We start from the raw sequence: 22,376 nt of genomic DNA, 5'->3' as shown, positions 1-22,376 counted from the left end.
AGTAGAGGCACTGACGTGCCTTCTTGGTGAGTGATGCGGATGGGTGACATCGCAGATACTACGTCCATTATTTATACAGTCTATGTGTAAAATTTGTTGTTGTATTGCTATGTAGAGTATTGTTAATTCAATTTGTGAAACCGAGTAGCAGGTAGGTAGGTAAACCCAAAAGCTTTACTACGACACAGACCTCCACTGTGGAATTTCAAAATAAAACATACAATAAGTAAACTACGGTTGTCCGTCCCGAGCTTTACCGTTACATATGTAACTGTTAGAAAGAAGTAGGAGGATTTTTGGGGGGGCAGAAAACACTTCTTACTCATATGCAGGACCAAATATACCAAGAGATAAGAGGTATCACTTTATCCACATAGGGGCACCCAAATCCACACAGACAGAAAATTCCTTACTGGGGCTTTAATGTGATCTTGTCATAAATGTAAAGAGACATATAAAGATGAGCCATTATAATGTGTATGTGTATATATAACATTTATTTAGGTTTACATGTGGTTGCAATAACAACACAATAAATAGATATTTAGTGATGTCACAGACCAGCAGTTTGGATTCACATGAAATAATACTCAGGAAGCATTCACAGTTACAACACTGAACAGCTACAGACACGACACAGCTCATTTTCACATGAAGCGATAACTGGCGTTAGTGAAGAGATTGTATGGCCGGTTTTATAACAGTGGTGTGATACATTTGCAGTGTTGCACATTCATGCACTACAAGCCTGTGTCACATTCAAGAAGGACATAAATTAACATTTCTTTTCATGTTAGTCGATGTGGAATTTTAGTTAGTGGCATGAATGCAAAAACAGACAATCCCTTTATTCCCTGTGTTTAAGTGAAACAGAGGCCGACCTTTGACCTCCTGTAGTGGTGATTAAACATTCAGTAACAATTTTTACATTGAAGAAATGCTTCAATACACAGGGTCGCTGCACAGCTTTTATCATCAATTGATCCTGTAGTGCAAAATGACTTCATGTCAGACTTCTACCGGCTCTCACTCTGAACTACAAACACAAAAGAAATCTAAAGCGGTAAATTTAGCGACCGACATCTGAATTCAATACTGACGGCGGTTAATTCTAGTGCTTGTTGGGTCTGATAAGAAAAGAAATGTTCAACACATTTCAATAAAAGTAAAACCATTTAAAAACAGAACAAACTGAGCATTCTCTGTAAAAACAATGTAAAAAATAAATGCAAAAATAAAACATCTAAAATATTCTATAAAATATGACAAACTCACAACAAATACGATTTTAAAACATATTTGGTCATTGCAAATGTTTCCTGGCTTTAAAACTTATTTTGGATTGTACGAGGGGAATGTGATTGTTTAATGTGAGGGAATGCAATGAAATTTCTCATAAAAAAAAAATCAACATAAGAGAACAAGACAGCCTTCGCGAGAGGTGTGATGCCCTCGTTGTAAACAATTTGAAACATTTCCTGCACTTCATCTGACGGTGGAGGATCCAAAAAATCTCCCTTACAAATTCCACCTTCTTCGAGTTAAAAAAATTCCTCATAATTAAAAATACCACTCCAGACTTCTCCGGTACACAGTCTTGTACATTCCCAAACATACTCATTACATCAGCCATTATTACTGCACCTAATCCCCTACAGCTTCTTCTTTCACACACACTCAAAATTAGCTCCTCTTGGGGGGTATAATTAGCAGCCTTTTTCCTCTTTCTCCCCTCATAAGCTTTTTGGTGGTAAGGCAGTCTGCATGCTGGGAAAGCTGGAGGTGTTGTCGGATGTCTAAGGCAGCCAATGAACTGAGAGCTACATCATTTCTTCACACAGGAGGGATAAACCAGTGACAAACTGGTAAACCTACCTGCAGGATAAACCCACCTCCAAAAACAGGCCACGAAGGACTCTCCACTTTGTTTTTCAGTCAACGTTTCTGTCTCATCTCGCAGAACTTTTAGTGCCATTGTGGGTTAGTTAGGTTAGCCTCCATGTGGTGCGTAATAGACTCAGTGTGAGTGGTTGTCTGAGGGTTTGGAGTGGAGGGTGAATGCAGAAGTAGCTGGAGCAGATGAAGCTACTCGAAGGTCCAGACCTCCAAGCTGTGGATGTTGAAGTCCTGCTGGGTTGAGAGCGGCTGGTTGTTGAAGGTGGCGCATTTGGTGGTGGTGCCTCGGTACAGCTCAGCGTCCAGCCACAGACCAAGCTGACCGCTGCATGAGAGAGGAGGAAGGGAGGGAGGGAGGGGGGCAAAATTAGAAAAAAGGTGCACAAAACACATAACAAGCTTCTTACTTGCAGTTTAGCTGGCAAATCTACTAACCCTCCTCCTCCCAGCTGAAGAGAGTCAATGTTTCCTTTCACAAAGTAAGAATTCTCCCCCGTCCAGCGGTACACCTGGAAAAAAAAAAGAGAGAGTGAAGAGGTCAGTAATAAAGCTACAAACTCCTCCTGAGCTCTTATAATAATAAAACACAACAAACCTTAATCTCAGGACAGAAGCTGTAGAGGAATGTCTCTCCTGTCCCGTAACAGTGTTCGCTCACTCTGAATGGATGAGTTGAGAAGGCTCCAAAGATCTGCAGGCAGAGACAAATTTAATCTCCCAACAGTGAGGTCGTTAACCAGGAACAGATTAAAAGCAGGTTCAAAACATTCATGCCCCTACTGAAAAAAACCCATGTGAATTTTTTAAAGTTGTTACCTAAGACTTAAAAAAACATGGTTTAGCTCTGGGAGGGACTTAAGTGTGCCTGGATTATGCTGTCCGAGTGATAAAATACGGATTAAGGCCTTTAAGACCAAGGTGAGCTGTCCAGGAGAAAACAGAGCCAGCTGATTTAGGAGTTATGAGAATAAAGATGTTAAAGGGTGATCTCTGATGTTGCAATCGATCAAGCAACTTGAAGAAACCTTCTTTATGAATTGTGCAAAGTGTAGACAAGGCTCTTTCACATTGTTATGAACAACCACTTCTTTCACTGCAGGTCAAAGTCTGCTTGGCTGTGATTCTCGTCTACAACCAGCTCTGTGTGATGTCAGCTAAGCAACATGAATTCATCAGGTCAATAAAAAGCTTTGTTGTGGAGCCATTTTCAGTTGGTCATGGATTTGGGCGTGCACGTTTAGTCCACTAAATGATTAAACAGTGTTGCCAGATGACTTGTCGTTCAAACCAAGCGGCAACCTCCGGTCTCAAACTATGAAGCCAATGCAGAAGTGTTATAAACTGCAGTTCATCGAGAATCCACTTGAGGCTGGCTGTAGGAACACCAGAAACCACATACACACCAATTCAAAAAAGATAATCTTTTCAGCATTAATAAACATGTTTACAGCCTGGTTCAAAAAACGGCTTGGCTCTATGTAGCTAATTTCTCTATCCGCACACACTGTACGGGGGGTGAATTTTTTTCTAACGCGACGGTTCAGAAGATATTAAGATTACGAGTTTTTGCCAAAATAAGGACATAACTGACTTGACTCCCAGATGGGAACACATAGCTGTTGGCTAGGAGGCTCAAACTCCACCTCTTTACGTCACACTCTCTCTGGTTGAGTTCCACATTTCCAATATGGCTGCCGCCGTTGATTGCCTTCAAAACAGAGCTCAGGAACAGATGGGGGACGTCATGGATACTACGTCCATATTTTTTTTTAGCAAAGCCAATAACCGCTGGAGCTTGGTCAATGGCTACTGCCATAATGCTACGATGCTCTACTACCTGAATGTTAACAACAACAGATGACGAATTACATATTATTTATCTCCACTGTCAAGATCAAAACAGTGGAGATAAAGTTGTATGTAGGTCTGAATAAACTGGTTTAGAACCACTTGAAGGGAGCATTGTGTAACCAGTACAGGGATGTGGACAATACACTGTGGAGGAGAACTGAAGGCTTGAGGTGCTAGCTCTGCTATCCGTTGACTGTGATCCCGTTTAGCCGTGTTGATTAAAATGCTAAACTGTGACTATTTTCTAATTGTTTTCTTACGTTTACCTCATTGGTTAGTAGAGAGTTACATTTCAGTTCAAGCATGGGGAAATAAGTTGCTCAGGAACTTCCCTGGTTGAGGATTTATGCCTGACTATAAGACCTCCCATATGGTGTCTACCTGGTTATCCATGTCTTTGATGACCAGCAGCACAGGACTGTCCACGTCTGCCAAACTCCTGTACAGAGTCTTTATGCTAGTCCCGTGTCTCACAGTGCTGTAGGCCAGCCTCCAGGGGTAGCCCTGCACACGGGCTGGCAGGCGACAGGCAAGCTGGAGGGCAAAAACAGGATATGGTTGTCAAAATATATTTTTTGGACAATTTTTCTTTGACTATTCTGAGAGCTATTTTCCTGTTAGTAAGTCACATGATTAAGTTCAAAGTTACCTTTTCAATGTGTGTGTCCTGCAGCAGATCACTGGTGTCGCTGAGTATGGGCAGAGCCTCTACAGACAAGTCTGCATCATAGCTGCCGAAGCTCTGCCTGCGCTTTGCCTCATCAATGGTTATAATCTGAAGAGAAATCAAAGACACAAAGCTTCACTGCTCATGCCCACAGGCTATCCTCTTTAAAAAAAAAGGTTGCTTTAGTGTTAAAGGTCTCAAGGTGAAGTCAAGAAACATACATTATTATTCATGGTTAAGCTCACCTCCCAGCTACAAGAAGCAGGGTCACTGAAGAAGTTGTCAATCATGTCCAGCTCATCTTTCTCCACAACAACGAAGCCCTGCTCTCGAGCCTCCTTCCCGTAAACATCCGGAGACCACTGGACGAAAAATCCATATAGATTGTCCACCCTGGAACACATACAGAAACACACCGAACGTGTTGTATTACTTCCTTGTAGAAACAGAATTGAGGTTCAGTAAAAACTGCTGCTCGAAACTCAGCCTGCAGAGAACCCTGGTCAGTAGATTGTATTTGTTGACAGTTTTTTTTTCCTAATAAGTACATTTTGATGTGAAAATGTGAGCAACAATGATTTTTCTTCTTTTTTTCTGAATCTTAAATCAGCTATAAAAGTCCTAAAATGAGGAAGCTCTTGACAGACATGCATCCATTTACTGAATTTACTCTGTTTCGTGTGATAACGGGTAAATAACTGCAGCAGAAATAGGCCCTTTTCATATTGCAAGTCTGCAACAACACCGTTACAACGCCTTTGTGCTCTTGCATTCTACTAGAACAGCCATAATCCACATCAAAAATATTGCAAATTCAACTAGTTAAAGGCCCTGTGAGGAGTTTTGAACTGGCTGAGAAACAGACTGAAAATGATACTGATGCCTCTTTATGACCTTCAATAGCAGCATCATCAGCAACAACACTGACACCTTCTCTGTTGTCATTTTTAATGCCTGAAACCGCCCTGAGGGGGTAGGTGTCAGACCAGCTGATTGACATCTCGCTTCAGAAACAGCCTTTATTCGACTGTTTTCATGGAAAATAATCACATTGCCTGAAAAAAGTTGACTGTTAAAAAACAACAGGATGAGGTTTTTGTTGAAAACACTACTTTTGCATGTATAGGACAAGAGATAAGAGGTATCACTTTGTCCACAAGGGGGCGCCAGAATCGATACAAAACAAAAGTTCCTCACAGCAGCTTTAAAGGCACATTGTTAATAATATAATAATAATAATCTTTATTTATAGAGCACTTTTCAAAAACTATGTTACAAAGTGCTTTACAATGCCACAAGGACATGTGCAAAATAAAGAGCATTTTAGAAAGCCATACAGTCAGTGCAAATGTCATCACTATTAAAAGAACATGAAATCATAAAAACAAAGTGAAAACCAAATAAAAGCAAAATAAAAGCAAAATAAAAGCAGGACCCTGTGCAAGACACCTTGATCAAATAAAATCAGGAAATGCTCTCAGATAAAAGTATGTTTTGAGCAATGATTTAAACGAGAGCACAGAGTCCGCCAACCTAATTTCCTCCGGCAGTTCGTTCCACAGCTGTAGGGTCCGGACTGAAAAAGCCCTATCCCCCCTTGTTTTAAGACAAGTTTTTGGGACTGACAATAGCTCTTTGCTCGAGGATTGCAGATTGCACACTGGAGTGTATGGTGTTAAAAGGTCAGAGATAAAACCAAACCAGGGCCGAGACCGTGCAGAGCTTTAAAAGTAACCAATAAAATCTTAAAAACAACTCTAAAACGTACTGGCAGCCAATGTAGAGAAGCTCAAACAGGCGTGATGTGGTTGTATTTCCTGGTTCTAGATAAAAGCCTGGCAGCTGAGTTCTGTACTATCTGCAGTCTGTCGAGGGATATTTGATTAAGACAGGTAAAAAGGCTGTTACAGTAGTCTAACAGAGTTGATATAAAAGCATGTCAAATCATTTCAGTGTCTTAAAAAGTTAACTTTGATGCATGCAAGAATAAACCCTTTCTAGATTTATGTCTTTGTCATAATGATAAAAACTACTCAGGTGTTTATTGGTGGAATTGCAAGTCATTCTCCTACCTTTCCTGTGGCACAGCAAACCAGTACTCTGGCTGTTTGCCCCGCCCCCCAAATGAGTGGGCAGGACTAGAGGTCATCCCAGAGGCAAAGGACTTCCTCATTGGCTTTCCCACTTTGAAGCAGAGGAACATCGGTGGATTTTTACTCTTCTCTTCAGATGAGAGGAGCATGTCTGAAGAGGAAGAGAGAGTTTAGTCAGTATGCAGTCACAATAATAAAGTGTGTTGTATCAGAACAGTCAGGTTTAAGGTCTACTATATAAGTCATGCCTTCTATTGGTGCCTGCATCCTCTCAAGCAGCCATGATTTCACTTCTGCCTCGTAGTTCTTCTTCCGTCTCTCCTCATCGCTGAGTGCAGCGCCTCCTGCTTGTCTCTCTGGGCTTTGTCTCTTCAGGCTGGAGTTCCCACGTGGCTCTCCCAGACTGGACTTCCTGTTTTGGTCCACTGGTGTGTTGATTAGATCATCATGTGCATCATTTAGCAGCTCTTCTGTCCCTTTAGGTTTTACATCTTTGGTTTCAGCTCCCGCTTGGATTTTGGGTTTATCATTTGAGTCGCCCTGTTCTTCAGTCTCTAAAGAGGATTGTATCAACTCTCCTTCCTCCACAGAGCTGTTTTGAGCTAAGCCCTCGTCCTCTTCTTCATCCAGCTTCCCTTTAGTTTGACATAGCATTGGCTTCTCACGAAAGTCTGCCTGGTCTGAGCCGCTCGGTCCCAGTTCCTGTGGGTCTCTGTTGACAGTGTGGGAGGTTTTTGGGAACGTCCCGTCTGAGTCCATAGTGCTGCCGTTCACAGTGGGCTCCAAGTCTGTGAATCCTTCATCTGATGGAGATTTCTCTGTCTGCTCCCCCTCTGTGCTCCCTGAAAAAGGGAGATAAAACAACATATTCTTATTAAAAAGTAATCAAGGAAATCATACTTTTTTGGTCTTCAAAACTGGAGAGAATAGTGAGATGTGTGAGAGGCCTCAGACATAAAAAAAATATGTATGTGGTAAAAGAAAACACCCAAAGATAGATAAATACAACAAAAAGAGACCTAAACAATTGCAAAGATGAAGATTATGCGCTGCACGAGTCAACACTGGATTGAAGGATGTTACCAGTGTCTGAAAGGGTCGATTCGATGTCGTCCAAAACGATCAGCCGCTTCTTATCAAGAGCTTCATAGCGGCTGAAGGGGTTCAGATCTCGCTCTGACGGCAGTTGCTCCCACTCGCCGGGCCTGTACACAGGACACAAATCCTGGGGTAGATCTCTGTGGGGTCACAGGGGGGCCCCACACATACGGCACCACAAACCAGGATGAAAATGGAAAAGGAAAAACAAAAACAAAGAAAAGGACCAACAGAAATTATAAATGACCACAAAAATGTATAAAAACTTAACATTTATGATGATGAATGAATCAAATTATAAGAATTAACAAAGAACAAATTATAAAGGTTTAAAGAAAAAGACAAAACTAGAACAAGTAGATGTAGCAGAGGTCTGAGACATCAGCAATAGGGGAGAATGGGGTTGGTTGTCACACGGGTTGGTTGGCACACTCATTATATCTCGCCACCAGAGGGCATTGTCTCTCAAATTGGGGTATGGACATTTCCAGAATTAGGATCAGAGCTCACCTACATAGTCTTCTCTGGAGTAAGACAGCGGAACTTAAGGACTTTTTGTGTTTTTCATGTCAAATTGTAAATATTCAGCTCCTCAGTATTTTTCTTCTAGGCCTTTAAACGATGGGTTTATAACAAAACAAGTGTTACCCTTACAAAGTGTGAGGGGTAAGCTATAGTTTAGATTTGTATTAGCTAGCTAACTAGTTGTTAGATGGTTGTTAGCCTTGATGCTAGCAAAAATTTCCAGTTGGGGTTGGTCGTCACATTCTCTTTGGGGTTGGTTGTCACATGTAACAACCAACCCCTATGTTGGCAAAATCAGGCATGGTGAAATTAGTTGGAGTGCGCAGACCCTACATTTGCCATCACTGTAACTCAGACAGTGACTGCATGTAGTCTAGTTGAGTAGGCCGTTATTGTTAGGCCTATTTGTTTTGTTCTTTATGTTGTTATATAGTGAAGCGGCTCAGCTTGTAAGGTGCCGCAGAGACTAAATGGGGTTGTGCTTGCGACGCGTCTTGCCATTAAATCAAAATCAAAGTTCAAAGTATGTTTACTATTTATTATCAAACACTCAAAATAAATCAATATCAAAAAAGGTTCGAAACAAACAATGAAAATGACGATGACGATGACGGTGGCGGTCAACAAAAAATACTCAACCCCACTCACCCTCTATGTGTGTGCCCCACCCCCAACTGAACAGGTAGATAAACGGTAAACCACACCCATGAACCCCAAACCGGAAATGAAGTAAGCAATAAAAAAAAGGAAATAATCATGGTTAACGAATAAGATAGAAAATCAACATTATGGCCCCTACATATAGGCTGGCCTAAAGATGTGTTTCCTGTTCATGTTCCTTGCTCATTTTATGTTAAAATGCATTAAGTTATGTAGACCTATCACTTGTCAGTGCAACTGACAAGACTAAACTTTCAAATTTAGTTCTGCCTTCTTGGCTTCATAAAATATTTTTCCCATTGAAATACCATTGTGACAACCAACCCCATAGTGTGTGACAACCATCCCCATGATGGGGTTGGTTGTCACAATGTGTCTTTGATAGTTAATTGCCTCTTTGTTACAATGAGTTGGAAAATGAGAGGGATACACATTTCAAGCCAACACTGTAAGCTTCAATTTAATGTAGGAATGACTATTGAAAGATGTTTTGATGATGAGCAATCATCAAAACAGTAAAAAGTGTGACAACCAACCCCGTTCTCCCCTACAAACTGTTTTCTTCATGACAAGAAAAAAACATTAGAAACTGGTGGAAGAGGAATGAGGGAATCAGAGCTGTAAGAGGAACAGTTGGAAAAAGAGAGAAAGGAAGAAAGCTAAAAAAAGACGGTCTTGTTCTCTTACGACGGCAGAGCATCTTTGAGCTTCATGCGTGACACGTCGTCGTACAGCGCCACAGACACCACCTCCTCCATGGGGCAGATCAAGCCGTACTCCTCGCAACCGTGCTCGATGACTAAGGGGTCGGACTTGTGGGGGTCGAACATGATGTTGTTCGGTGTGACGATCAGAACGCCTCCAACCACGCCCTGTGACATAAAAACAAACATGGTGAGATGCAGACATGTAGTGTGAATGAGCAAAGTACACCTATTACCAATATAACAAGGTGGATTGTTAATGGATGGGTAGAATAAGGATGGTCCAAGATCTAGGTAAAAGATAATATATGGTGAGCAAGTGGTTATGCAAATTGGAATAACTTCAGAGTGAGACATGACCTCTTCACTTTGCTTCAGGTCCTGCTCACCCTGCTCATAATCTATACGCACGACATTTTGTATTTCTACTCAATACAATTAAATGCAATAAACTGAAAACCAAAATAGTTGTAACATCATATTTTCCAGGCGTCTCACCATGCCATCAGTGAAATATTTGCAGCTCATCTTGATGAATTTAACCGTTGCCGGGCTCTCGTCCTCAGAGTTGGGAGAGAGCTCACGCCGGATGGCTGACGTGCCGTTTGACATGCCATCCTGAAAAAGAAAGGAGAATTCAGAGTGGTGCCTGTGTTTAGAAATCTTATTTTGAACAGTATCAAATTGAGCACAGTGCTAGTTCTCTGGGGGAGGCCATGAACTCAATCTCGGCCCACTGAACTCCAGCTGATCTTAACACCAGCCCCCTATCAACATCTATCCACCAATTCTATTTAAACTGCTTCAGCCTGCTTTCACTCGCTGCCCCCCTTGGAAACCACTCTTAAACCCACCTCCACCTCAACTCTTCCTTTTATGCTGTGTCTGATTCACCAGTGTCACTGATGGTCTTTGCTGATGATCTCCCTGCCTTGGCTTTTCAACAGGGATGTAACGATATATCGCAAATCGGTAAAAAATCGATACAAATAAGGGTGGATTAAAATCGATTCAACATCATTTGTAGTGGGATATTATTTTTAAACAGTAGAAGGAGCTGTCTGCATTATACTCCGCTTGTCCAACATCATTAAGTCTCTTGCGCTGCTCTCTCGTCACTCGTTGAGTGGAGGTGTTTTAAGTTTAAAGTCTGTTTTGATGTGAATCAGCTGACTGCACACAGCGGAGACGCTCAGCTGGGGACTGCGGCTGAGTGACAGGTCTCCACAAGCGCTTTTTTTTCTCCGCCGCCAGACTGATTCTGACCCGGTTTCCCTCCCGGCTGACACCTGACCGCGTTCACATGCTTCTTTTTCTCAATACAGAACGAGTAGACAGAACACTGAGTCCAAAATATGATCCTGTTCAGTTGTCCTGTTGCAGTATATCCACAGTCTTCACTCTATAACGTGCGTCCACGGAGATTATGAGCCTGCTCCACATGTTGATATTCAGCATGTTTAACATTTTGAACACCTCAATATGATCCTTAGCTGTTTAATACTGTCAGTTATATACACTGTGTCGTGAAGGAAAATTTGATCAAGGGAAAAAAACGCATTTGTCATTATTTTTGACATGAAAGACTTTTACGTTTTTTTAATGATTAATCGATAATTGATCGTTAACATTTCCAAAGATCAATCAAGGAGAATACTTGAAATTTACATCCCTAATTTAAAGAGATTTACCTTATTTGTTTTAATATTTAATACTTTCATTTGGGAATCGTTCAGTTTTCCATTTCTCTATAATTGTTCCTAAATTTTCCAACAAGGTATTTTTGTGCGGTCATTTTTAGTATTTTTGAAAGGTACTTAAAAAGTGTGCAGTGGTTTTATTTGAGTTACAACACACCTTAAAAATGAAAAAGGATTACTTTGTTTACAAATAAATATAAGAGAAAAAAAATATATAGCAACTGTCCATATCTGAGAATTGAAATAAAATTATGGTTATTTAAATTTTGAGTTCAATCCAGTTTTCTTGAAAAAGTTCATGAACCAAAAATCGGGATTTGATTTGAATTGTGAAAATGATTCAAGGTTGTTTATCGTCATGCCAACACGTACTGTCAGATGAGGTGGAACATGTTGTTTCTCAGGTCCAAGTTAAAAACATGAGTGCACATAAAAGAGAGTGAGATGTGCTCTCCCCGCCTCAGGCTTTTGCATTCCAAGTAAGCAGGTGGAAAGGCAGGGAGCTCCCAGAACAAAGCTATACCGCCAAATATAACTTATTGCATGCAAATATCTGAGCATTTTGACTAGAGGGGTCCTGACTTAACAGCTTAAAGCTTCAGTTCTCATTTTGATTTTAGGTCAGTGACTGTTTCACCTGACTTCTAGAGTCTGGTAGATAAAAATGTACTTTGAATGGCAACATTTCTGCCAACAGTCAAAACTACCCACTCCTGCAGTGAACTTTATTTGTAATCCATCGAGAGAGGAAGCAGAATTTAAATTTGGAAGGAATAACACAAACTTTTAACTTATACAGTTTTGCCTCACAGTTAATACATAAAGCAAGGAAGAAAAAAACCAGCCCTTATAATAAAACCTGAGACACTAGGCTGATTAACATTTTTGTGTTTGTAGTGATATTTGTGTTTTCAGTAATATTAGTCACGTTTGTGTTCGTGACACTTTAGTGAAATTTGTCCCTACATGGCTTCCTGTCAACTCCTTTGAAATACCATGAAGCCCAAGCAACACAAGGAACCCTTTCATACTTACATGTGATGCTTTCTCTGACAAACCATTCGTGAGAGAAGTATCAGCTGAACTCTGAGGTTTCAGGTCAGTTTCTGACTGGCTGGCGTCAGGAACAAACAGTTTCTGTTTCAATAAAGAAAAACAAGCAGTGATGAGTCAGGCACATGAACACTGAGGCAGATGTTTGTGTTCGTGTTGAGCGCCTCACCTGACCGGTGTAAACACTGCGAGAGAAAAGCTTGTTGAGCTGGACCAGTTTGTTTGGGGTGATGTTGAACTTGAGTGCGATGCTGTTGAGGGAATCATCAGGTCCCACCTGTTATAGATAAAGAAACTACTCTGTGAAAAGTGTCGCTAAAGTATTTCAACAAAATGCAAACTACAAAACGTCTGCTAATAAGTCTGTAAGGCTGTTTAAATGTATTAAAGCTGTAGTTTACTCACGGTGAACTCCACGGTCCCTGGTGGCCTCTTCTTCTCCCTCTTTGCCTGATTGTTACTTTTACAGCCATCATCTACAAGAAAATGAGAAGAATGAGGCAACTTCATCTCACAACGACTCTCTGGCTGCTTATCTCAAGCTTTTACATCACTTTAAGATATATTTCTAATATTCAACTGCAGCTATGACACTACAATAATCAGTAAACTAAAAATAAAAGCCCTCTAAAGACTCTCTAAATATCCTGCATGTAATTCCCTTTAGAGTCAGTACCAGAGCTAGTTTATTCCCCTGTCATTATCAAGCCTTAAACACTGTTCTACACATGCTGAAGCAGTCATCATAAAGCACACAAACAATCTGACCCTTGTCGTGCACAAGGTCCACAGTCAGCACTTTCTTCTTGCCAAGAACACAGGAGCCATTAGCCTACCATTCCCCAGCTGCGTAATTACGCTGGACTCCTCCGTGGAAACGGAGGGCATGACTAAGCATTAGACAAGCAGACTCCGGCCGCATCAAAGACACAACACTGTCACTTTTTACAATGCAGAATTTATACTGAGCTGGGTCTGGTGACATGCTATGACCAACTACAGGCTATGGCTTTCCAGAGCCTTCAAGCCAAAGTGCATTAAGCTGCAGAGCGTCATACATCATGTGGAGGCCTGCAGGGCTGTAGCAGAGTTACAGAGTTTACACAGCTGGCTGACGTACTGCACACATGACAAAAGTCAGGTATCACTCTTCACATGAACAACAAAAAAATAAACATACACACAAGGCAGAAGAAAACTGTGTCTAACTGCACATCCCTCCAGGGTGCAGTAATAATTTCAGGTAAGATAAGATGCATGCAAAATTCAATAAAAATGCACAAGAAAGTACTCTTACTACCGCCCAACTTTGTGAGTACAACGACTTAAATGTCCCCATCAACTGTACAATAAGTCAGGATGAAGGTTATGCAACTTCCTGTAAAACTGCTGAGGCTGCTCCCAATACGAAGGACATTTATGTTGCAAGTCCAACAGAGATACAGGGGGAAGGGACTGAACTACACAATGACAGACACCAGTTACACATAGTCGACATATTGATCGCCTAAACATGGACAAAAAGAGAACAACACAAGTCTGAACACCTCTGTGGTAGCCTTAGGACAAGGGAGGTTTCAACTGAAGTACCTGCTGTAGAGTTCTGCTTTCAGATAAAGATATGTTGTTATTTTTTAAACAGACTGTATATAATGATGGTCAATGTGTTTCCACATCCTGCCCTTGCACAAAAGTGAAGACAAAAAAACACATCCAGCAAGAAAGTAAAGCATCTGTGCAGTACTGACATCCCAACTCCTCTGCTAACCAAAACACACTTTTAAATTAATGATAAAGCAACAATCCCTCAAGTTGGCACAGGCTGAACTCATAAAACAGTCTGAGTGCAATTCATTTAACAACGCTAAACACATGATCACAAAGTCTGCAGAAAGATGGTGTTGAACCAAGCGGCAACCTCCGGTCTCAAACTATGAAGCTCATGCAGAAGTGTTATAAACTGCAATTCATCGAGAATCCGCTTGAGGCTGGCTGCAGAAATACCGGAAACCACAGAGACACCAATTAAAAAAAGATGATCTTTGCAGCATTAATAAACATGTTTACAGCCTGGTTCAAAAAACGGCTTCAGTCTACGTAGCTAATTTCTCTATCAGCACACACTGTACAGGGGGTGAATTTTTTTCTAACGCGACGGTTCGGAAGATATTACGAGTAGGAGTTTTTGCCCAAATAAGGACATGACTGATTTGACTGACAGGCGGGAACACATAGCTGTTGACTAGGAGGCTCAAACTACGCCTCTTTACGTCACACTATGCCTGGTTGAGTTTCACATTTTCAATATGGCTGCCTCCGTCGATTGGCTTCAAAACAGCACTCAGGAACAGATGGGTGACATCACAGATACTACGTCCATTATTTATACAGTCTGTGTTGAACTGGTTGACTGAGGGTGGCTAACGTTAGCAGATCTAGGGTGACCATTCTCCAGTCCTCCCTGCAAATCAACGTCCACATGCTTTGCTGGTTGCAAATTGCGCTGGTTGAGTTACTCAGCCTACATATAACTTTATCTCAATTCTGTGTAAAAATGCTGCCAAACTTAACTTCGCTACGTGTTGCCACTGTGCTTGTTTACATCCTGACTGCAGAGCTTTGTAGCATTGTGGTAGTCGCCATTAACCAGAGCTACAGCCCTGGCTAGTGGCAGGTGGCTGCGCTACAGCTCAGACACAACACAGACCAGGCATTTCAAGCCTACATTAACAAAAAATAAATAAATGTTTTAACCTACGCGTAATTCTAGCGCGTACAAGCATGGGACGATTATTTGTTTAGTCACCTGAACAGGAACATCCCCATAACTCACCAAGAGCTCTAAAAACACATGTTGCTAATGTTCTGTAAGGGTTAATGCATGTCTCACCTGAGCCAGCAGGAGGCTTTGCTGTTATTTTCTGTGGGTCCAACTTCCTGTTGGGGTCACTGTCATTCGGGCTGTCTGGACAGGAGATGATCACGGGGCTCTGCTCATTCACATTCTTCTCTGATTGGTTCTGCTTGAGCTGTCTCCGCCTCTTCAGCCTGTACGGAGAGCAGAGGAGATGGACATGGTCACCTCTGACTGATGCAGTGACACAACATGCATGTATTCTTTCAAGAAAGAGTCAACTCCTCCACATTAGGATCAATCTTTGTTATGTACAGAGCTCAACTATTTGGACGTTGTATTCTGCTGTGTAGAAATAATCAATCTTCCTTATTCTGATCTGGTTTGCTTTAGTATACTATAAAGAGGCATTACTATTCATTCTAGCCCGTTTGTATAACCAGTTAAAAATCCTTACAGGTGCTTTAAAGAAGACAGCAGGAGATCCTACAAGGCGGCAACCTCCGGTCTCAAACTATGAAGCCCATGTGCAAGTGTTACAAACTACAATTCATCGAGAATCCTCTTGAGGCTGGCTGCAGAAACACCGGAAACCACATAGACACCAATCCAAAAAAGACGATCTTTGCAGCATTAATAAACATGTTTACAGCCTGGTTCAAAAAACAGCTTGGCCCTACGAAGCTAATTTCTCTATCGGCACACACTGTACAGGGGTGAATTTTTTTCTGACGCAGCGGTTCAGAAGATATTAAGATTATGAGTTTTTGCCCAAATAAGGACATGACTGGCTTGACACATGGCTATTGGCTAGGAGGCTCAAACTCTGCCTCTTTACGCCACACTCTGCCTGGTTGAGTTCCGCATTTCCAATATGGCTGCCGCCGTCGATTCGTTTAAAAACAGCGCTCAGGAACAGATGGGTGACGTCACGGATACTACGTCCATTATTTATACAGTCTAGGGTTCCTACACAGGCCAATCAACTCAATCCTGAAGATCTGTTTTTGCTCCAGGTCAGGGCCACAGGTCTATACTCAAACTCCTTCTAAGGACTTGATGTTAGCCACTTAAACATCAATCTATATCCTCAGCTAAAAACTTAATGCTTTAGGAGTCTGAACAGAGATGTGATGAAGTTCTTTGATGTATTAAAATGATAAGTAAGCCCAGGCAGCCGAGCTGCAGTAGTGAGCTCAGGTCTTTTGTCCAGCTGCTGTAAAGTTGAGTCTAAACTTTTCTCTCTCTCTCTCTGTGCTGCGTCAGCTCTGTTTTCCGCTCAGCCCGTCCTCTCCCCCTCTTTAATCATTGATAGGAGAGGGAGTGATGTAACGGCGTCTCCAGGCCCTGTTGGGGTTCATTAAGGGGGGGACACTGCAGTGCAGCGGAACCACGGGTTAGTAGTGCACTTAAGGATAATGCTCGCTCCGTGAGCCCCGCTGAAATCCAAAGTGTGGGTACAAGTATGTTAAGAAAAGATAAGAGCAAAGTGATTTATCATGAGCTGTGAGCGATCGAGGGAGAGTTGGCCGGCTCAGCCCTGCGCTGAGTAAGAAGAAAGAAAAGGAAGGAGAGAAGTGTTCGGCGTGTTCAAGTGTCTTAATGGAAGGGTTAGAGCGGGTCGATAAAGCTGCAGACAGACAGGGTTCAGGCCCTGCCCTCTTCAAGTGGTGCCGCACACATCTGGTAGTGAACTCAGGAATTTTCAGAAGCAGCACTGTTTGTTTCACTCTCTATCCTTCTGACTATCTGAGGCCTTCTTCTCTCTCTCTAACCTTCAGTTCATAACCAGTGCATCCATTCATTCCAAGTGAAATAACCGAGAGGGCAGCGCTTTAGAGACGTTCTGCATGCTAACATGTTTTTCCACTTAAAAGACTTGGCTAAGTTCAGCTTTCACAAAGCTAACAACAGATTCAGCTTGGGAAAAATGTAACTGGTGAGCCATTGTTGGAAGAGGTTGATCAGGGGTGTGGAACCAATTGCAGTCAAAATATTCTTAATTGAAATACTTACATAATCTTTTTTTTTTCTACAAATGCGTTCCAAACGGTTCAAATATACAAGAGAAAATGGGTAATTTTGTATGAACTGGTTTCTGGAACACTGAGGTGTTTTCTGTCTTCATTAACAATCAATGGTTTCAACAGTTCTGCTTTTGCACATCTAAGTAGCACGTCTTTCTGCTCTGTATAAAGTGTTCACACTCTACAGATAATAAAACACTTAGGTTTCAACTCAAACCGGCTCAACACAGAACATCAATTGAGCTAATGAATATCAATAAAGTCTTTTCTATTCTCTTCCCAGTGTTGCAAAAACTTCTCTTGGATAACCCTTCCCTCTTTATGGATCTCCTTTCTCTTGAGCAAAGTAAAGCAGACAAACCTTTTACAGGTCATGTCACAAATTCCATATTGGATCGACATCCAAACTCTGACCTAAAACGTGTTTTTGTTATCTCTAAACTGATTCAGCCTTTTTATTATGTTTGTTTACATATGCGTTGGTGTTATATTGTTATTGTATGTGATGTGCCAAGTGTATTATATTGTAACGATCATTTTTAAGCACACAGACATCAACCATTGCATGATGCTACCACCACCAGGTGCCATGATGTCTATTATGAGACCTGTTTGTTTAGAAATTGTTGAGCTTTCATCAAAGGGCACGCACAGACGAAAAAAGTTTTATCTGACCGTCAAACCTTCTCCCACTTTGTCAGAAACCCTGTGGGAGACCGTGAATCAAACATCAGCCAGGACGATGTGTCAGTTTTGACAAGAACCATTTGAGGCTATGACTGCTGCTAAAATCACTGTGGCATCAGTTACTTAGTGTCTCTGTGCTCTCATTCAGAGTTGCGTTGAGTCTCTTGGTTGAGGTTAAATTATTTCAATGTTTAAGCCGAATCTGTAGTAACTGTGCATTCAGTGCCTTTGAATTTGAAACTGACTGGCCATTGGTTGAAACCATAGACTTTATAAAATATGGACGTAGGATCCGTGATGTCACCCATCTGTTTCTGAAGCGCTGTTTTGAGGCCAATTGGCGGCGGCGGCCATAGTGCTGCTGTGGAGCCAGTGTGACGTAAAGAGACGGGCTTTGAGCCTCCTAGCCAACGGCTACAGTGTTCCCGCCTGTCAATCAAGTCAGCTGTGCCTCTCATTGGAAGACTCGTAATCTAAATATATTCAAAATTGCCGCGTTAGAAAAAAATTCACCCCCCCTACAGTGTGTGCCGATCGAGAAATGAGCTATCCAGACTACGCTCGTCTTTTGTACCAGGCTGTAAACATGTTTATTTCTGTTGTAAAGATCGTCTTTTTTGAATTGGTGTGTATGTGGTTTCCGGTTCTTCCAGAGCCAGCCTCAAGCGGATCCTCGATGAACTGCAGTTTTTAGCACTTCCGCATCGAATCATATTTTTAGACCGGAGGTTGCCGCTTGGTTTAACCAGATATTCATCTTAAAAGCACTCTCCTAGCCTTCATGTACTCAGCATTTATAGCAACATATTGTGTTTAGGCATGTTGTGAGATTGGATACTTACGCTTACTTTTGATTGTACATGTTTAAATGACAACAGAGAAAGTATCTTTTCTTGTTTCTGAGCTTTAAAGGGTTATACGTACATGTCCTGGTTTCACTGTCGTAACAGAATACAACATGAAAAGTTCCATAATGGATTAATACTTGTTATTGTCACTGTGCTGCACTTGTGATTGTCCACAGTGGCCTTTGCTCTATTTGTCAGGAAGTGTGCAGCATATGGTGGATCTAGCAGGAGGGCTACATGTTATAGCAGTAGCTGTGTTGGAAGATAAGGCTGGTTTTCCTTCCTGGACACAATATAGCTCTTGGTCTCTGCAGTTGAAGAGATTTGATGAGTTGTCATCTCGCACCTTTTTCATTGTGTTTTTTTTTGTCTTTTGGCCTCTCACTGTCTCCCACAGTTTTTCAGGCAAACACTTCTCCACCTCGACTGAAAGCCAAAGCATGAATCCTTTTAACATTTCACGTACTGCCAAGGTAATAATTTTTCTCTGTAATTTGACATTTCCAACATCGGCCAATTCAATTATTGAAACAAGACAAATTGCTAGTTTGTACCAGGCTGCAAGGAGAGCCTGAACAAGTAACCTGAGACATAATAAGAAACAATAAAGCCCATTAGGCTGCACTGCATTACCTCAAGACATTTATCACAAAGCCTTGCTAAACAACTCCAGTTTTTCAGGTTACAAATTCTACTGCAGGACATAAGGTGTTATGAGATTTATTAGGTAATGTTTACTTATTCTAAGGCTTTACACATTGCAAACACACTATGTTACTGTTTTTCATGCTAAAACATCATGCTTATGTTACACCAAGTCTGGGGGTGGAAAAAGGTCAGTACTTTTCAGACACTTTCAAGCCTCATAACACAGCTCTACACCTCTTCATCGTGTTTGAATATTTGTCTGATTCATGTCACAGTGCAGCACATGTCAAACAAGCAGAGCTGATCTCTGTTCGGGACCTGCAGTCGAAGCGCGGTAGCTGTGACAAACTTCTTTCCACACACTTCCTGTTATCATGTTTCCCAATGCTGCAAATCCAATTTTTAAATCGACGTGATTCCTGAGGGTCAATTATTGCAAGAACTCTGACGCATGAGGGGGATTATGTGGGGCAGTATCAGCTGGGTGCAGCTTAAGACATGGGTGACTTAAAGGTGCTGATCCGTGCAGGAATAAATAATAACCTGGTGCACCTTGACGGCAGCACGTCAATCTACAAATGACTGTTCAACGCAATGGAAAAGCTGCTGTGCCAATGCGTACAATTAGCGCTCTGAGTAGAGCCTATTTAATCATATTTGGACTTCAGCCTCCGGCTTTCCCGAGTGAAATAGACTGATTCAAACAAAAGTAGTAAAACAATCTCTTTATCTCAACAACATGCAGAATTACTAAGCAAATATATTTTCTGATTGCACAGCAACTAGAAGTAGCTCATCATGTTCTCTGATGCAAATTCTGTGCGCATTCTTAAACATGTTGTTTCTTTGCGGTGTGTCTTTACATTTGAAATTTATTATTGATGCCTTTTTGTGCATTTTGCACACTCTGCACTTTATATGACCTCCTATTTAAGAAAAGGAATCTGTCCTCTGGTTTTTGAGGGTTCTTCCCCTTTTTTTGCATTTTCTTTAGTAAGCTTAATTTCCTTTTCTCCAAAGGATAGAGTGCATATGTGGTGAGCTGTGGGATATATATGTAATGTATGTGTATGAATTTATGTGCTTTGGCAATAACATGTCTTTGTTCATGCCAATAAAGCAAATTGAATTGAAATTGAATTGAATTGTGTCTCTTGTTGCACAGCCTTCTGCAGATAAAATCATGATTATATTGCAGCTCAGTATCTGGTCTACTGCGAGACAACATCCTAAATACAATGCACACAAATTGAAAAGAAAAACAGTCTCTTACCTTGCAAAATATCCTGGCTTTCTGTCCCTCTTTTCCATCAGGCCTGGCTGCTAATTCTGCATGCAGTCAAGTGCATCCATACAAAACATCCACCCTTTTTACACACCCACCCACTCAGTGTGTCCAATCCAGCAGACACTTCTTTGGGGGGGAAGACCTCCTCTCACACTGTGCTCTCACACCTCTCTCTTGTCCTGCAGAGGAAATAAAGACGCGAGGATGGATTAGCAGGATGCCTCCTCACTCAACAACACTCACTTCAAAAAATCCCAATAACTGATGGAGAAGCCTAAGTGGATTGCGATGAAAGCATCCCATAAGCATGCCAGGCCACTCAGCTCACAATGGCTGACCAACAGGATGGAAAAAATGCAGCACTCTGCCTAAGTGGATGGACCCCAGCTGTGTAGCTACAGTAAACATTTATATTACATAATTATGCTTCATCTCAACAGAATGTCTATTATTAGCAGAATCAGTTTGGAAATCAAATTCTTGTAAAAAAATCAGACCACCATGGCTGCACCAATCTCTAGCTATAACATTACAGGATTATGAGGAAACGAAATTAACAATTGCAAACGTCACACAACATAAATAAGTAACATAATGCTACCTAGACGTACCCACGTGTTACCTGGATGTGTTGTATAACAGGCAAAAGATTAACCTCAGCAGAAAGGCTAATTTACCCCAAGTATCTTTACCCCACCTAGCTACATTCTTCCGTCTGTAGCAGCTTGCTCAGAGTGAATTCCTCTATGAACCGGATCAGTGACGAGACCCTTTTGGGGGGTACAGCACTAACAACAACACAAAAACAACATAATGCAGATATCCACTTAAGCTTATGTAAATCCGTCAGTGCTCAAGCAGGGTTAAGCAAACACACACAAACACACACACAGCGAACAAGGTCCAGGCTCTCACTTGGCTCAACAGCTGATGCTAACCGCGCTAGCCACTTTGTTTACAGGACAATAGCAACCTGGTGGAGAAGTGAAGACTATCATCTGGTCAAGGCGAGAGCACGTTGTCTGGAAATGACCTATGCGTGTCCATACAGTTCAACGTAATGCTTACACCAAATACAGAGAAGGTGCAGATACGCATTTAAACGCATGATCCAAAAACAGGTAGCTGGAATAGCACACATACCTCCCGTGCATCCTCAAGCAGCTAAATGTGAAAATCAAAATGAAGCCTCCCTGAGCTACGCCCTCTGGTGTCATGTTCGCTGTATAAACATGCACCAGCTCAGTATCTGTTCCCATTACTATAAATTTTGCTTACTCACGGTAGCTACAACTCTAGCTTCAAATAGCTAGGTTAGCAAGCTAAACTATTTGACTAATGGTTAAGATTTAAACCTACTGTCCAGGTAACTACTAATTCATTATTCCAGTTAATTATTATAATACAAATTCATATACACTCACTCAATTTGCACGGCTCCCTGGTGGTCTAGTGGTTAGGATTCGGCGCTCTCACCGCCGCGGCCCGGGTTCGATTCCCGGTCAGGGAACTACGCTTTTTTCTGGAGTTAGTTTATTCATTTTTCATTTATTTGTTTATTGAGTTGGGACAATGCACATTAATCAACATTATTGCATTGCGCATCAATGTAGATGCACCGGACTTGGCACAGATGCTAAATTTCATCCCTAGTCACAAGGCAGATACCTGCACAACACAGACACAGTAAGACGTAAAAACCTCACAGCTACAAATCATATGTAGACAATTACAAAACAAAACACAGGCAGACAAAATCAAGACTAACAAAACACAG

General features: G+C 41.5%; 1 protein-coding gene and 1 non-coding gene across 6 annotated transcripts; one reads left to right on the top strand and one right to left on the bottom strand.

Annotated features, from left to right (window-relative positions):
• Window positions 1–471: 471 nt before the first annotated feature.
• On the bottom strand, window positions 472–21,939 carry LOC117824171 (nuclear receptor coactivator 7). 5 transcript variants are annotated; one of them, XM_034699576.1, is made up of 17 exons: window positions 21,743–21,939; window positions 20,585–20,778; window positions 15,138–15,295; window positions 12,653–12,723; window positions 12,417–12,524; window positions 12,230–12,331; window positions 9,993–10,112; window positions 9,478–9,662; window positions 7,591–7,745; window positions 6,756–7,349; window positions 6,487–6,658; window positions 4,660–4,807; window positions 4,397–4,522; window positions 4,129–4,281; window positions 2,492–2,587; window positions 2,332–2,405; window positions 472–2,221 (listed from the first exon to the last, which is right to left on the bottom strand). In XM_034699576.1, exons 2-17 carry the CDS (start codon window positions 20,620–20,622, stop codon window positions 2,086–2,088), a joined length of 2,436 nt encoding a protein of 811 aa, XP_034555467.1. In that variant the 5' UTR covers window positions 20,623–20,778; window positions 21,743–21,939; the 3' UTR covers window positions 472–2,085. The 5 variants fall into 5 exon arrangements, with proteins under 5 accessions (XP_034555467.1, XP_034555468.1, XP_034555469.1 ...); XM_034699577.1 differs by having other exon boundaries at window positions 21,515–21,771; XM_034699578.1 differs by lacking the exon at window positions 21,743–21,939 and adding an exon at window positions 21,573–21,593.
• A 98-nt stretch (window positions 21,940–22,037) lies between these two features.
• Window positions 22,038–22,109, top strand: trnae-cuc. Its single transcript has one exon. It is a non-coding gene; the product is annotated as a tRNA-Glu (tRNA).
• The last annotated feature ends 267 nt before the right edge of the window (window positions 22,110–22,376 follow it).

This window comes from Notolabrus celidotus, chromosome 13, assembly GCF_009762535.1.
Source record: "Notolabrus celidotus isolate fNotCel1 chromosome 13, fNotCel1.pri, whole genome shotgun sequence".
Lineage (NCBI taxonomy): Eukaryota > Metazoa > Chordata > Actinopteri > Labriformes > Labridae > Notolabrus > Notolabrus celidotus.
The sequence above is the reverse complement of the archived record's forward strand: the minus strand, read 5'-3'. Positions and strand labels throughout refer to the sequence as shown.